General features: G+C 35.6%; 1 protein-coding gene across 1 annotated transcript; it reads right to left on the bottom strand.

Moving 5' to 3' along the window:
* Nucleotides 1–246: 246 nt before the first annotated feature.
* CAVIN4 (caveolae associated protein 4) lies at nt 247–12,906 on the bottom strand. The gene is made up of 2 exons (XM_012542703.2): nt 12,140–12,906; nt 247–1,389 (listed from the first exon to the last, which is right to left on the bottom strand). Exons 1-2 carry the CDS (start codon nt 12,545–12,547, stop codon nt 676–678), a joined length of 1,122 nt encoding a protein of 373 aa, XP_012398157.1. The 5' UTR covers nt 12,548–12,906; the 3' UTR covers nt 247–675.
* Nucleotides 12,907–13,041: the final 135 nt, after the last annotated feature.

The following is a 13,041-nucleotide window of genomic DNA, read 5'->3' as shown; positions in this document are numbered from 1 at the left end:
AAGTAAGGTGGAATAGCAAAATTTAAATCTACTAGCATCTTCTAGAAACTCTAAGCTGTACCCCCATAGTATTAGGAGAAACTATGTCCCCATGAGTTAGGAGGCTGTTCCACTTCAGGGACAATAGTATCATACATACAATTGATGCAAGTATTTAAATAGTTGAGTGTGTAAATAGACACATTTTAGAGCAAAATTTATACAAATATTGTTGCGGCTTTCACTACTATAATAACTTTGCTACTATTGAGCCAAAAATCAAGAGTTTATTTGCATGTGAGCACATCAACTAAACAATTTTTTTGTTTCTTTTAGATAATCAAATGTTCCCTACTTTGAAACTCTTCCCTCCCTCACAAGAGAGAAAAGAAATTCAAGATGTTTCCATACTTATGAAGGGAAAAGCAAAATCCAATCATCTAAACAACAGCAACAAAAAAGCTTTATCATTCATTGGTATTTTATTCCTCACTAAAGGGGAACAAATGCCAATAAAATGAGATTTTTAAATTGCCTGGCTTATTAAAACATAATTAATAGCCTGGAATACATTAAGTGAAATAATAGCATTTATCTATCTTTATATAATGTTAAAAATAAAAATTACTACTTTTTTCTAGTTAGAATTGTTTGACGAAGCAGACACAATCAAAGATGGATTGGTTCCCTTTATGCTCATTGTTTTAAATCCAGCAAAAGGGATTCATCATTACTTCCTTTTATTTGGGGCTGCAGAACTATATTTTCCATAGGAATCTGGGTTTCCTCTTCTGATTGTGAAGGATATACTTCTCTACCTTGTACATTTTCAGTGGTAGCTGCCATTTCTGTGTAGAGCTCATTTAAGGATTCATCAGGCCCACTCCTGCCAATAATATCCACTCCCATATCCTGAATGCCTTCTTGTCCTTCTGCAGTTGTTCGTTCTTTGCCTTTCTTATGGAGATGCATCTTGAAAGTTTCTTTTGTTGGAGTTGCTTTAGAAATTGTTTTCTTAAATCTTTCACCAGACTGCTTCAATCTTTCTCCTGAAGACTGCCTCAGTTTCTCTCCCGACTGCCTTAGTCTCTCTCCTGACTGCCTCAGTCTCTCTCCTGACTGCCTGATCCTTTCTCTCCTCTCGGGAGTCACAATTCTAGTCCGAATTCTGTCTACTTTCTTGTCAAAATTCTGTCTTGTCTTCTGCATGTTTTCTTTAGAGAAGGCCTTTTTAATGTTATCAATTTGCTTCTTTCCTGACTTTTTAAACTGAGCAGCTCTGCTTTCTTCAATTTCATATTCTTCATCTGAAGAGAGATCATCTGGAAGGCAGAATTCATCTTCTTGTGTATCCTCAAGTAGGCTTTTTTCCTTAACAACAGAGAGAGATGTAGGGCATGGGACTTCCTCCTGAGTGGAGGGAAAGGAAAGAAAGGAAATTATCATAGTATACATTTCTATATAATTTAAAGATTTACAATATCCCTGTGAGGTAGGAAAAGCAAATATTATTAGATCCATTACACAGATAAGGAAACAGACTCAAAGCCCGTTATGTCTAAATGTATAGCCAGGTAACTTGGGGGGAGACATGGATAGATATCTTTGGAATCTTGCCATCCTTCTCCAAGGGAGACTCCTGAAGATGCAAAGGCAATTAGAACCACAAGGCTCTCCTAAAACAGGGGTGTCAGACTAGAATTATATTTGTATGCTCCCCCACTCCAATCCCTCCTGCCATCCCCCTGCCATTGAGGTACAATTATTTTAGATTGAGACCACTTTCTGAGATGCTATTCAGTAAAGGGGGAGGTTGATCCAAGCTTCTATTTATTTTCTTCACTCCTTTCCACCAAATGTTAATTACACAAAAGACTATTTCAAACAATGAAAAACAAGTATTAAAGAAATTCATCTAAGACCTCATACTAAATAAAAGATAATTTAAAATCGCATAAAACTTTAAAAAGTGTGGAATGTAGAACTAAATAACAATTCCTAAAAGAAAGTAATAATGATTATTATTATATATAATATATAATTTCAAATACATATTAAATAAGTTTAACAAATTAAAGCCAAAGAAAGTTTCAAGGGAAAAAAATCTTGCTCAATGAGCCAGCCAATTTTTTAAAATTTTATGTGAATTTTCTTTTCTCTATGAACTTAAAAATATCAAAACTATGAAGATTTCAGTATTTTTTTAAAAACCCAGAAAGGATAATGATACATGCAATTCCTCCATGAACTTATATTATAAATTTAAATTATATCCAGTTTTTTTTTAAGTTTGTATAAGCATGCCTCATTTTATTATGCTTTGCTTTTTTTGTACTTCATAGATGTTGCTTTTAAAAAAAAAGACAAATAAAAGGTGTGTGTCATTTTAGTCATTCTAACATTATTTCAAAATTTTCATTATTGTCATATCTGTTATGGTGATTTGTGATCAGTGATCTTTCTAGTACTGTAATTGCTTTTGGACTCCACAAACCATGCCCATACAAGATGGTGAACTCAGTAGGGAAAAGTTATGTGTCTTCTGATTGTTCCACTCATGGATTTCTTCTCTGTTTCTTCCCCTTTCCTGGGACTTCCTATCCTGGAGATACAATTTGTAGCCCTGGTTACAAGGGCTTCTAAGTGTTCAGACGAAACGAAGAGTCAGTTGATGGGCCAAATTTCATTGTTTTCTTATTTTAAGAAATTGCCATAGCCATACCAATCTTCAGCAACCTGATCATTTAGTAACCACCCATATCAAATCAAGATTCCACCAACAAAAAGATTACAATTCACGGAAAGCTCAGATTATGGTTAGCATTTTTATTTTAGCAATAAAGTATTTTTAATTAAGGAATATACTTTGTTCTTAGATATAATATAATTGTCAACTTAATAGATTATAGTATAAATATAATTTTTATATGCACTGGGAAACCAAAAATTCAAGTGACTCCCTTTATTGTTATATATACTTTATTGTGGTGGTCTGGAAGTGAATCTGCAATATCTCTGAGATACACCTGTATTAAATTTAACACAGTAACAATAGATCTACCCTACTTATCAGTGTCCCCCTCCGAACTTCTTTCTGCTTACTTCGGTGTATTTAAAATGTGTCATTGACCCTTATTTCTTCTGCTACTTTTTTTTTTAATACTTACAACTACCCACCAACTGTCTCCCACCCCAAATAGAAAGTGTCCCTTGTAAAATTAATAATAAAAAATATATAGCTAAGCAAAACAAACATGCAGTCAGTTTTCTTCTGCTGCTTTGCTTATTTTGTTAACATCTTTGTTGTTTTTTGTTACTTAAAATTCCTTGGCATTAGGCACAGGATGCTACATGTTAAAAGAAATATGTGTAGGAATCTTGTTGCTCTGATGAATCAGTGGTCGTGGGAGGGATCAAAATACCTTTTAACTCCTCCTCACTCCTAACACCTGCTATAGCCACAGACTGCACTATCAATAGGGAGGTCTGACTTAAGAGTATGAAATTGAGGGAGGAAGAAAAGCTTTTCTTTGCTTTCTTTGAAAAAAAAATATATACATATATATTATATTTTTACCATGTTTAACATATATTGTATTACTTGCCATCCAGGGGAGAAGTTGGGAGAGAAGGGGGAAAACTGGAACAAAAGGTTTTGCAAGGGTCAGTGTTGAAAAATTATCCATGCATATATTTTGAAAATAAAAAGCTTTAATTTTAAAAGTATATATATATATATATATTATTATTATTATTATTATTATTATTATTATTCTCAGATCCAAATTCTCTCTCCTTTTAACTTGTCCCCTATTCCTGGAGAATGTAAGAAATATGATACCCATTATTTATATATATATATATATATGTGTGTGTGTGTGTGTGTGTGTGAATGAAATGATACAAGACATATTTCCACATTAACCATCTTTGGGAGTCAGGAGGAAGCAAGACTATAAAGGAAGGGGAAAAAATTTGCACTCTGAGTCCATCAGTGAAAAGAAGAGTTAAAAAATAATAACTGATAGCAACAAAACCCAAAAAATCCCAACCTGAAGAATTTAGCTTTTCCTCTCTCTGTAAAAATAGAATGTGACCAAATAACTATTAAGTGGACATTACCCAAAAAAGCTTTGGTTATACAAGATCATTCTTAGCAAGGGGTTAATCAGAGAACCTCAGGAATCCACCCAACCCACTTGATGAAGTTGGAAGATTAAAAAGGACAGATAACAGAAACAAAGGGATAGAAAGATTTTGTAGTTGATCATTTGCACCTTATAAAAGACATACCTGTCTTGTTTTGTAAAGTATTAAAAAAAAAAAAAAAAAAGAAAAGAAAAAGTTCTTAAATCAACTTTCAGAATTATATGGTCAGTTAGCCATTGTCTCAGAAATCAGCTATGTCCTGGTGACTTTTATAAAACCCTGAAATCAGAGTTATTTCCAACATTTGAGAAGAGAGTTAACCGAGGAGGAAGAACCCAGGAACACTTTGGTCTGTCCCCAGCACCCCTTCCTGAGTGTAGCAATGGAGGGAGGAATCTTTCTCCTATCCAACTTTATCCATCAATAATAGCACTTTGTGTGGCCGTGAGGTGGTGCAGTGGATAGAATTCTGGGCCTGAAGTAAAAAAGATTCATCTTCTTGAGTTCAAGTCTGACCTAAGATACCTACCAGTTGTAGAAGCCTAGAAATGTCACTTAACTCTATTTGCCTAGTTTCCTCATTTATAAAATATTCCAGAGAAGGAAATGACAAACCACTTCAGTATCTTTGTCAAGGATACCCCAAATGGGGTCATGAAGAATTGGACCTGACTGAAATGATTCAATTTGTCGCAGGTTTATGGGGGAAATATTTTATATCTATTGTTCTTACAATTACATCGCATATAATGCCATAAATATATTTGCTTTGAGCTAATTATCCTCTAGCTGACTACTGAAGGCAAATATGTCATTGAAACTTGGGGGTTATAGTGCTGGGAGTGTGGACTCAGATTACCTCAAATCTAATTAGAGTATCTCTGATTCTTGGGGGACCCAATTTCTGAGTGCGAGTTTGAGAAGTCAGGTCCAACCCTTCAGAACTGCAAAGATCCATGATTTCCTTTCTGTAGGCACTTCCCTCATAGATATGGATCTATATCTAAAGTCCTCTTTGCCTTTGGTCTTTGCAAATTGCTGTGAAAGAAAATAAAATTCACTAGAGTTACCAATCTGTTGATGAATCTTCTAGAATCTATATAGGCTGGTCCTCAGATGACAGAACATATATTATTGGTCTTAAAGCGACTTAGATTTTAAGGTAAGGTCTTCAAGAACTCAGAGTTACCTACAATCTAAGATGAGGAAGTAGGAGAATACTTTAGGGGAGAATTGTTAATTGTGGAGAATTCACTGTAAAAAAGGCATTGGTAAATACTATGAGAAGTAGAAACAGCTTCGTAATACAGAATTCTCTTTTGAAATGTTATTCCCTATAATTGGATTTAACATGTATTAATTAACACCCTTTGCTTGCTTTATTCAATTTCCCTTGTTTCTCTTTTCTGACTTCTTTCTTCTTTCTTTCCTTTTCTCTGTCTCTCTCTCCCCATTCCCTTCTCTCTCTCTCTCTCTCTCCTGTCCCACTTCTTCCTCTTTTCTGTCTCTATTTCTCTGTCTCTGTCATTCACTAAGTCACAGATTCACTTTCCTTTATTTACCCATCAGTTCAAAGCATGAAAGTGTGTGGCAATGGAAAGACAAATGGCAGTTATAAATAGTCCATGTCATGTTATCCACAGTCACTTGCATAGGAGAAGGAGGATAAAAAATATCATTGAGGCAGTGTATTTTCTGGAAAGAAAGTGGGATGGTTATGTAGTGAATATGAGAAATAGCAAATGGACAGGCTAAATGCTCCATTTGTACTCCAAAGACATTCACACCCCCTTAGCATGGTGGGTGTTCTCCTTAGTCCATCTCTCCATTTCTCACTTGTCTCTGTTTCTCTATGTGTTTCTCTTTGTATTTCTCTATCAATGTCTTTATGTTGCTACTTTGTTTCTCTGTTTTTGTCTCTCTGTATCACCTTCTCTCTCTATCTCTCTCTGACTATCTCTGTCTTTGTCTCTGTTTCTTTCTCTGTCTTCATCTGACTCTCTTGGTCTTTCTCTGTCTCTCACTGTCTCTATCTCTCTGTGTGACTATCTTTGTCTATCTGTGTGTGTGTGTGTGTGTGTGTGTGTGTGTGTCTTTCTCCAGCAGACCCAATTTAGAATAACCCCCTAACATTATAAATGACAAAGCTGAAGTCCAAAAGGATGTGGATCTATGTTCTTATAAAGTTCCTCAATGCCAGAAGCAGTTTGATTCCTAGTCCTCATGCTTTAGAATAATGTTTTTCTCACTCAACCACTCTGCTTCATTAGACACATCAAAATCTAAAGTGATGTGTGTGTGTTTGTGTAACTATCTGAGAATTGTTGCAGGAGTGTGTATAGATGATCTGCCTTTGGACAATATCAAGGAATGAGGAAGAAATAAATAAAATAAAATTTAAGCAGAAAAAAGTAAAAAATGAATCTTCAAAAGAGAAATGAAGAATGCTGATATAGGAACTAGAAAATGAGTTTCCAGGAAGAACCCAGAATAAGGAAGGCCGAGGAAGATGAAATTCATATTTCCCTTTACATTTATTTTGGCTTTTGTTTACTCTTTGTCTTACTCTAGCTGGCAAAAAATGAGATTTATATAAAAATAAATACTGAATTTTTCTTAAAAAAATTCAAATTAGGTAATAATTTTTTATATCAGTTAAAGAAACCAGAGTTCTATTTCCCCATACCCCAATGATTTTGACATAAAAACTGATCATTCCCAGTTATGAGGACTCTTATTCTCAGCTTTAAATATCTTTCTTCATGATAACTTCATAATCAAAGTAGTTTTAAATTTTACAGTTCATGAGTGGCTGTTTGTGAATTTTTAAAGAAACTTTGAATCCACTGGCCCAAGCCAAATTTAGATTTAGCCTACAATATCACATGCCTGACAAAGTGATGTGATGGAATTATATCATATATCACCATGCCTAACATACATACATGTATGTATGTACACACATATAATATGTGAGAAAATAACAATTAATGTTCAAAGCGTTGTATCTTTCCTGAGGCATAGCTCATGCTAAGGAGAATGGGAAAACCAGTTGCTAGAAGAAGGATTCAGACCAGGAAGTCAAAACTACATAGACTCTGGGACAAAAAATTCAAGGATTTAAGAAGAACTAATCATTTATTTAGATCCACCTGTCTCTCCAGAGCCTCAGTCCTTTTAGGGAATTTGTTGGTGTTCCCAACCCATCCCTTTCCCCGCTTGCACTGACATGCCAGTGTGGACTAGCGTGGGATTGTCATGTTCCCTTCTGACTCATAGGATCATAGAGGGAAGAGCTGGAAGAGATGGTAGAAAACTTGTAGTCAAACTCAAATAGAGACAGAACCCTGAGGGCCATATATTGACTTAGAAAACCACAAATTAGTATTATCTGTGTTGTATGGCATTTTTATTTATTTTTTTTAACATTACCCAATTACATTTTAATCTGGTTCAGCCCCAATCAAGAATTTTTCTGACACTTTTTGGCCCACTGCTCACCCCTAATTCCCTCATTTTATAAATTAAGAAACTGAAGTCCAGAAGTTATGCTATGCTTTGGGTTAGCTATAAATTTTCACTTTTTAAACACATTTATCTTTCAGTAAAGCACCATTACATTTGGAAAATTGACTATGTCCATCAAGGATATCTGTAAAATCTGTAAAATGCCAATGACAAAAATGATGGACACAATCAGGAGGAAATTAGCATCTAGTAGAAAGAGAGGCAATAAAAATAATAGAATTCGAAGCTAAGTGGTACCGTGGATAGATCACTGGGCTCATAATCAGGAGGATATGAATTCAAATCCAGCCTCAAGGAGCAGCTTGATAATGCAGTGGATAGTGCACTGGCCCAGAGAATCTGGGTTCAAATGTGGTTCAGACATTTAACATTTTCTAGCAGTGTACCCAGGGGCAAGTCACAACCCCAATTGTGGAAGGAAAGAAGGAAGAAAGGAAGGAAGGAAAGGGAAAGAAGGAAGGAAAGAAAGAAAGGGAAGGAAGGAAGGAAGGAAATTTTTTAAAATATTGGATAGCCATCATTGAAACAAATGAACAATAAAAATAACACAGGAATAGAAGTAGGGTAAAATTCAAGAGAAGTGGGCATTTGTCAGCTTTGCTTATGCAATCTTGAGTAAATCATGACATGTGTCTGGATCTTAATTTTCTTATCTACTTAATTAGGGGTTTGAACCTTGTAATTTCTAAGGTCCCTTCCAGGTTTGATTTTATATGCTGCTGGAAGTTAAAGGGGAGAGTACAATATTACTTCTGCAAAATCTCGATCCTCTTCTAGTATTTAATTTGTTTAACCTTCATTTGGAAGATGACCATGCTATTAGGGAAGTGATGCATGACATTCAAGTGAATTGGATTTAAGTTAGAAAGGGCTGGGCAAGGTCACCTGCTGCACTTTCCCCTCCAGAGACTTCTGAATCCAGTGCCCAGACATATTATCAAGATGACTGGAGATGAAATAGGAGACCTTGGCCTTTTTAAGCTAAGTCTTAACAGGTCTCAGTTTGACTGATGCAACACCCATTCAGTGATTAAGGCTACACTGAGTAGGCAATATAGCATAGGGGAAGAAACACTAGATTTAAAATTAGGAAACCTGTGTTCAAATCTTATCTCTGCTGTTGCTTATGTGACCTTGGACTCAATTATAAAACTGTTGGCTACTAGAAGAGATACATTTCCTACTGGAAGAGACAGATATAAAACTGGGAAAAAATAAGTGATGGGTTGAGCCTGGATTGGGTCCATGCTATTTAATATCTTACAACTTAGCAGAAGAAAAAACACTCAAATTCCAATGCTTTATCCAGTTGATCCTTCCTTCTCAAAGGCCATTCCTACCAAGCTAGAAAGAATTTGCAAATGGACCTGGCCTGTCTATAGTCAGAATATCAGCATACGTAAGATCCAAGAGGCTCAGTAAGAGACGGTTGGTAAGCAAAGTGACAGAAAGTTTTTGGCCACAGCAACTCTTGATAGGGTTTCTTAAGGTGTGGAGATGTTTTAGTATGGCAGCAGAGGGAAGACTCTCAGTGATGAAACCACTGTTCTTAGAGAAAGGAAGAGGAGAAAGGAAGGATAGAAGGAAAGAAAGGGAGAGGGAAAAAGGAAGATGGGACACATACATCTGACACACACATGCATAGTTAATGCACAGACACACGTGTATACGTATATATAACTTGCACAAACACATGTGCACACTCATGTATGCATGTACATATACACATATAGTATTTCTTGAAAGCAGTAGCTAGGTTTAATTTGAAGAGACAGCATAGGATAATAGAAAAAAAAAAGAATTAGATTTGGAGTCCAAGGATTGGGATTTGAATCCTGAATTTGCTATGTAGATATATGTGTACTTGGGCAAGTTGGAATACATTCCCTATTTCTCAGTTTTTGTATGTGAAAAATGTCTAATCATTAAGTTGTTCATAATAGATTTGCAGTTTAATCACCTTTTATTATACTATTATAAAAATGATTATTTTATTCTATAAATTAAAAATGAAATAAATTTTAAAAATGTCTAACCACAAATTAACATTGTCTATGTTGGGGCAGCTAGTTAGTGCAGTGGATAAAGCACCAGCTCTGAAGTCAGGAGGACCTGAGTTCAAATGTGGCCTCAGATACTTAATACTTCCTAGCTGTTTGACCCTGGGCAACTCACTTAACTTCAACTGCCTCACCAAAATAAAACAACAACATTATGTTGCATTGTATTTTTGTTTATTTTGTTAAACATTTCCCTATTACATTTTAGTTTTTATTTTTATCAAGGCTGGTGTAAGAATCAAATGTGATGATAGCACATGGTAAATCACTCTCTATAAAGTCACCTAATATTATTAATGAATATTTGTACTCTCACTGCTCACTATAATACATTGCACATAGCAGGTACTTACTAATTTGTTGAATTGAATTTGAAAAATTGTGGATTTGGTGACGCTTTTATTTCCTTTGAGAAAGGAGTTCCTTCTTTCTTCCTCCCTCTCTCCCTCTTTCCTTCTTTCCTTCCTTCCTTCACTTTCCTTGTTCTCTCTTTTCCCCCCTTTCTTCTGAGCCTGCTTTACTCCTTCCCTCCTTCCTTCTTTCCCCTCTTCATCTCTCCCAGAAAAAAGGAATAGAGCTGGAACATCGAACATTATGTGCAAGGAACAGCAAATAAGTTTGTACAGTTGAAATGTAGAGCATGTGGAAGAAAATAAAATATAAGAAGACTGAAAGGCAGAAAGTGATCAGTTTGTGATGAGTTTTCAGTACTAAAGAGACATAATAATAGGGAGCCACTGGAGTTTACTGAGTAGAGATCTGTGTGACCTGGCCAGATCTAGAAAATCACTTTGACAACAAAGTGAAAAATCTGAATGGGAAGAACCTTGAAGCATGGATACCCATGAGAAATTTATTCCAGCTACTTACTTGACAGCAGTGACTGACCAATTCAAATGAAAATCAAATGATCTATAAGAAAAACCAGCCTTAGTAGGAGCTCTGAAGCCCCATCCCTGCTTTGTTCAAGGTTATAAATAGAATAATGGTGCTGGTGGTATGTTGCCCATCAGTGGTTGCATCACTTTAAGAAGGTCTTGCCAAAGGTTGTACTTAAAAATATAACTCTAGGAGTTAGTTGTTGGGTCTCTTAGGTCTTTGCATGTGGCCCATAACCTCCTGCTTCCAGTGTAGCCACCTAGAGCACTTGGCAGATGCCCAGCAATTCATCTATCTACACAGTCCAACTCTGCTGCCCATTTTAAAGATCAAGAATGCGAAGCACAAAGTAGTTCAAATACTTCTCTTATCTGTTGGTATGGTGGAGAGGGAGAGCCAGATCTCTAGCTTCTTCTATATGGGGAACTTCCCCATGTGAAAACTCCCTATACTGCTGATGCAGATCAGCGGTTCTGTGACAGAATTTTAGACAATTGCCTATGAGAGCTAAAAGGTGAATTGATTTGTCCGTGATTGGAAAACTGTTATGTCTCCAAAGCAGGATTTGAATCTACTTCTTCTGATTTCAAAAATAGCTATCTAATTATATAATTCTGCTTCCCCCTTGCCTCAATAAATAGGATAGAATCACTAAATCATATATTCAGAGCCAAAAAGGAGCATGCAGTTAATTCAGTCTAAACCCTTCCTTTTCCACATGAGGAAACTGAGGCTGAGAAAGTAACTTGCCTAGGATCACACAGCCATTAATCATTTGAGTCAGGATTTAATCCACTCACTACTTGTACTTAGGTACAGCACTGTCTCAACTATACCCTTGTTTCTTTTCAATTCCCCAATCCAGGAATATCAATGTCTCTTCTTCCTGCTATGGCCTATTTTTTTTCAATATTAGTAGAAATCCTATATCTGAAGGTTATATAAATAGAATTTTTATTATTTTGGCCTGTCCCTAATGAGGTAAAAAGTAAAAGCAGCAGAAATGATTGTCATGTATGGCCAATGGACTGGGAAAGCCTGCCTCATATTGCATTTCACAGGCAAGAAATAACTTTAACTGATCCACAGTTCATTTTACACTTAATGGTTGAGAATCCTGGGATACTAATAATAGCATGTTGGTTCCTGTCAGAAGGATTTTGTACTGAAACCCCTTTGGAAACCAGGACCCATTTTACAGTGTCATAGATTTTAAAAGTTAGAAGGTACCTTAGAGGTCATTTATTTTGACCCCTCATTTTATAGTAGAAAAACTGATGTCCATTAAGTAATTTGTCCAAGGTCATTCAGTAAATAGCAAGTGACAGAATCATTCATTGAATCCAGGCTTTTATATAACTATATCTATATATATAAACACTCTCTTCCCTAATCCAAAATGCCTCCACTATTTCATGTTATTATTAAGCTCTATAATGTAAAGAGTGACCTCTTTTTTTTTGGAGGGTGGGAAATTATTTCTAAAATACTGAAAGTCTGCAAGAAACTCAGAGTAATGAAAATAATTCTGAGAATAAGATTACCTGGAATATGACCACTCTAAATTTGTTTTTTCTGAGTATTTCTTCTTGCTTGGTTTCCACTTTCTTCACATTTAGGCTGTGCTTCTCCACCCGTGCTTTTATTTCTTTCACATGAGCGCTGACTTTCCGGGTTTTTTCAAACAGCTTGTTTACCATATATCCTGTGTTATTGTGCGCCTGGGAAAGCTTCAACATATCAATTTGGACAGATTTGATTGTGTTTTCCATTGTTCGATGTCTCTCTTCTATTCTCTTCTGGCTTTCTTGGACGCTGTCTATTATTGTAGCTACTTTGTCTAGGACGGTCACAATTGTCAAAGCTGCATCTTGGTCTTCATCTATTGAAACACTTGACAGCCGATTCTGATGGATTTTGTCAGCATTGGCAGTCGATTTGTTATGATCCATTTTGTGCCTTCTTTTTATTTTTTGATTTATCTATATAGTGGCTGAAATATAACTAACCCCACAATTAATTCTGGCACTTAAAGCAAAGAAGTTAGCTTGATAGCTAGCCTCATAGAGGTTTAAAGGGTAAGAAACTCCACCCCTGGAGGTTGGTCAAGTATTTGTAACTAGAAATATCCATATGCAATTGTTCTGCAATATGAAACCCTTCAACGAGTCTGGCACCAAACTTCACATACAGTGGATATTCTAAAATTGTCTGTTGACAGACCAAGTGACTCAAAGACCACAGTAACATCAGAAGAGGAAAACATATAAAAGAGGGCTACTAGAATTCCAGTACATCCATTTATCACATTAAAAAAAAAAAGCAACCTAGAAAAATTTTATGTCAATATTATTACTCCCATTTCATTGACTCCTTTTCCTTTGGATAATTTCAAAAATAACTTTGTTTTAAAAAGAAAACAAATTTATAAGCTAAAACTTTTGCT

Source organism: Sarcophilus harrisii, chromosome 1, assembly GCF_902635505.1.
Source record: "Sarcophilus harrisii chromosome 1, mSarHar1.11, whole genome shotgun sequence".
Classification (NCBI taxonomy): Eukaryota; Metazoa; Chordata; class Mammalia; order Dasyuromorphia; family Dasyuridae; genus Sarcophilus; species Sarcophilus harrisii.
This window is presented reverse-complemented; position numbering and strand designations above follow the sequence as displayed.